This window comes from Stereum hirsutum (assembly GCF_000264905.1).
Source record: "Stereum hirsutum FP-91666 SS1 unplaced genomic scaffold STEHIscaffold_3, whole genome shotgun sequence".
Lineage (NCBI taxonomy): Eukaryota > Fungi > Basidiomycota > Agaricomycetes > Russulales > Stereaceae > Stereum > Stereum hirsutum.
The window spans coordinates 3502187-3505664 of NW_006763133.1; the positions used below are offsets into that span (position 1 = coordinate 3502187).

General features: G+C 47.3%; 1 protein-coding gene across 1 annotated transcript; it reads left to right on the forward strand.

Annotated features, from left to right (window-relative positions):
- Positions 1-1543: 1543 nt before the first annotated feature.
- On the forward strand, positions 1544-2124 carry STEHIDRAFT_154365 (uncharacterized protein; the record flags this gene model as incomplete). The annotated part of the gene is made up of 2 exons (XM_007301396.1): positions 1544-1711; positions 1825-2124. The coding sequence occupies 2 exons, from the start codon at positions 1544-1546 to the stop codon at positions 2122-2124; spliced, it is 468 nt and encodes a 155-aa protein (XP_007301458.1).
- Positions 2125-3478: the final 1354 nt, after the last annotated feature.

Consider the following 3478-nt stretch of genomic DNA (forward strand, 5'->3'; position numbering starts at 1 on the left):
TAGCATAGGAGCATCGGTAGGGCACCTCCTCAGAACCTCTTTATCAAAAAAACCTCGTGAACAGCTCGCTAATTGCCCAGACAGTAACCACTTCCCTATCCAGTCACCTCCCTCCCAATTCCTACTACTCAAGACACATCCAACATCCCTCTGCAGCCGATGTGTCATGGTACTCCACCAACTCTTTATATGCCTCTATTCAGCACCTTGACTCGCTTTCACCATCGACAAGTCCGCTCGTGATCACAATCAACATTACCCCGGCATTATCACCGGACAAGACCTCCGGCTTTCTATCAGCGGAACGACATATCACGTAGTCATCCACGCTCATCTTGTGCAGATCAAAGGATGGAGCATTTTCAGGTGCTACGCCTACAGCTCCGGTCCTCATTTTTGTCGACAATTGACTGATCTATATCACCTTCCGTTGACTCTCTGATGCCCCGAAATATGAGGAGTTTCCAAGGGAATTGGCGAGGGAATGGCAGGCAGTTTTGAAGGATTGGTGTCTATCTGCCACCACCCTTCTACCCGGAGGCAACCCCCTTCCACTCATGTCGATGGTGGACTTCACACCACTGGATATATTTACGGAGACAAATGTACAGGAGTGAAGAAGAAACATCGATGACATGACAGATCATCGACCACAGGTGAGTTGGCCACGCCAGTACAGTTTTGCTCAGACAGTTCACTGACCCCATCTTATACCCCGCAAACAGACCACCTAGTATGCCCACATAGGGGTAAACATATGTTTTGCTATGTCTTTTTTCTCTGTGCCGGCCTGATCACTCGAGACCGCCTGATCACGATCGCAATGCTCTTATTTTATGTGTCTATTTGTCGTTTTTGTGACGCTTCTGATTTCTTAGATGAACGTGGATGGTCCATTTAAAGTGGCCTGTGGATATCGCACATGTGGAGTGTTTCAAGAAGAAACCATGGCCAAACGAGGCCTGTAACACTAGTAAGTTACATAATAGTCGAGAAGGACCACAAAGTGCCACTCCCGAAAGTGAAGACATCCGCCGCTACACATTGCAAGTCGCACCACACCGAGCTGGCCTTAGCATCACCCATCATGAAGAACGAGAAACCCAATTGCAACCTCATAGCAATAGTTGTAGAAATATAGTACAGGCGGTGAAACAGAACTTCCGTAGCATAGAAACCAACATAACTTAGCGGTACTCTACTTACTGGCTGTAAGGCTAGCAAGTAGTATATAAGGATCCGAGTTAGTAGACAGGAAAATAAGATTTCCCCGCACAAGTTTTACCTCAGCTTAAACAAGCACTAGTCTGATAGTCCATTGAAAGGGACACCCTAAGCACCTAAGACAACCCAGCAAAACCTAAGAACTAGCTCGAGGCTAGTATTTTCCCTGAGATGAGAAACCCAAGTCATAAGATATTACAAAGACCTAGGAATGAGTAAAATCCCCAACCTTAAACATCATGCGTCGTCCCGAAAGAGAAACTCGACAATGTGTGTGTCAGTAAAACAAAGTAGTACTATTTTACTTCAAACCACAAGTATGATCAACACCGCCGGGTTCGTGGCAACCGCGGTTATGGAACTCGGAATCGACCCACCAGATGTCCAGCAAGTCATCATATTCCCAGGTCCCAGCACCACTTCATCCCCTGTTCAGAGTGCTAGTCGACTCGTTTGGGCGGTCCCAGATACTCAGGGAGAGGTCTTCGTGTATTTAACCGACATCCAGGAGAATCCGACAGACGAATGGCTCTTGATGGAAAACAACAGGGGTTTTGAGTCGGAGTCGGATGGAGGGCCGGCGAAGAGACACTGATATAGGAGGGGAATACGACACTGCTTGAGGGAGACATGATGGATGTTGATATCAAGGATATAGGAGAGGTGGGGGTGTGCACTGCAGGATATGGTGGCGACGGTAAAGCGGATTCAATGGAAGAACAAGATGATGAGGATGAGAGTGTTAGCGAACGTGATGGTGACAGTGACAAGAATGTAGATGCAGAGGAAGAGAGGGAACAGGACAACAATGAGGAGGAGGAGGAGGATATGGATGTAGACAATGTACTGGACAACGAAGTCAACGCCAAATCTACGCTGAAACCAAAGAAACGACGCTGATTGCACAAGAGCAAGAATCCTACCGGCGACAGCAAGAAAAAGGTCTGCATTGCCCTACTGCTGATTGTCATTGCAGCCTGGACCCGAGATAGATGTATACAACGGACCAACATTGTGTTCAACAGGATTGGAGCTATGGGGACTCACTGAGACTGTGGTCAATGCAGTGTGTGGGTAGGTGACATTATTCCTGAGCCTCGACCTGTGAAGGCCCAAGCCAGCTCTGCATCAGTACAAGAAATGGTCACGGACAATACCTTTCAATATCTACGACTCAACCAAAAGGATGTCGTTCAGGAGATTACTGCCCGGGTACACAAAGTTCATCTACAAAGTGCACGACATGCCAACTTGCTCTGTATTCACAGTAGTCAGTTTCTTTTGAAGACATATATATCGACGTAATTACCAGTAAATTTCATCTACTCACCTCAAAGGACGAACAGAAGAGGTGACTTGTGGGATGGAGGTACTGGGAAGCTTCTGGATTTTCACTCTGGGAGGTTGTAGAGAAGATCTGGGTGAGGAAGCGAATGGAGTTGATGGAGAGGAATGAGCAGAAGAAGGAGAAGAGAAGGGAAAAAGAGAGAGAGAGGCAAGTAGCAAAGCAGCAGCAGAGGTCACTGGAAGAAGATGTGTGAGGCGCAGATAATCGAGCACTCGAAGAACAACTGTGAGAAGCGTCACTGTCAATGATATTGCCCTCACAAAGTAATAGAAAAAGAAAGAGACGAAATCTATAGTAAGACTCACCTGTGAGAAGCGTCACTGTCAATGATAAAGAGACAAGGACACTTCCCACAAGTTAAAAGGACGCGCTCCGGCGCTTACCGGTCTACTATACAGTTAGAAAACTACCTGCCTAAACGGGACGCAGAGGCGCGGAACCGAGGCGCGGAATCCGGCCCTCTGCGGCCCGCTGGCTGGCGAAATAACTAAAGTCATAACTCTGCAGTAAGTGGTCCTATCAGTCCCGGAAAAATTGCTAAAATATCAGGGAAATTCCCTCTGTCTCGTCGTAATACTCCGGACAAGATGTTGAGGAGGATGATAAGAGTGCGGACAAGCGCGGTGCTACCAGCATGATGGAATATCTAGCCGAGAACAGTCTCACGCATTTCAAGAAGGTCACTCTGACCCTGAGGCCTCCAACCGCATCTATTCCTCGCTCAACAACACTAGATCACTCATAAAGTGCACTTGCACAAAGGCAAATAACACTATTCTCGCCCAGCAATTGTGTTCCTTCTACCATGAGCCAAACACGTGGCTCAGAGCTAATACCTCCATCACATCAAGCCCCTCAAAAAGGCAATGTCTCTACTCAAACTCGACCATAGTACGACTTTCTTTT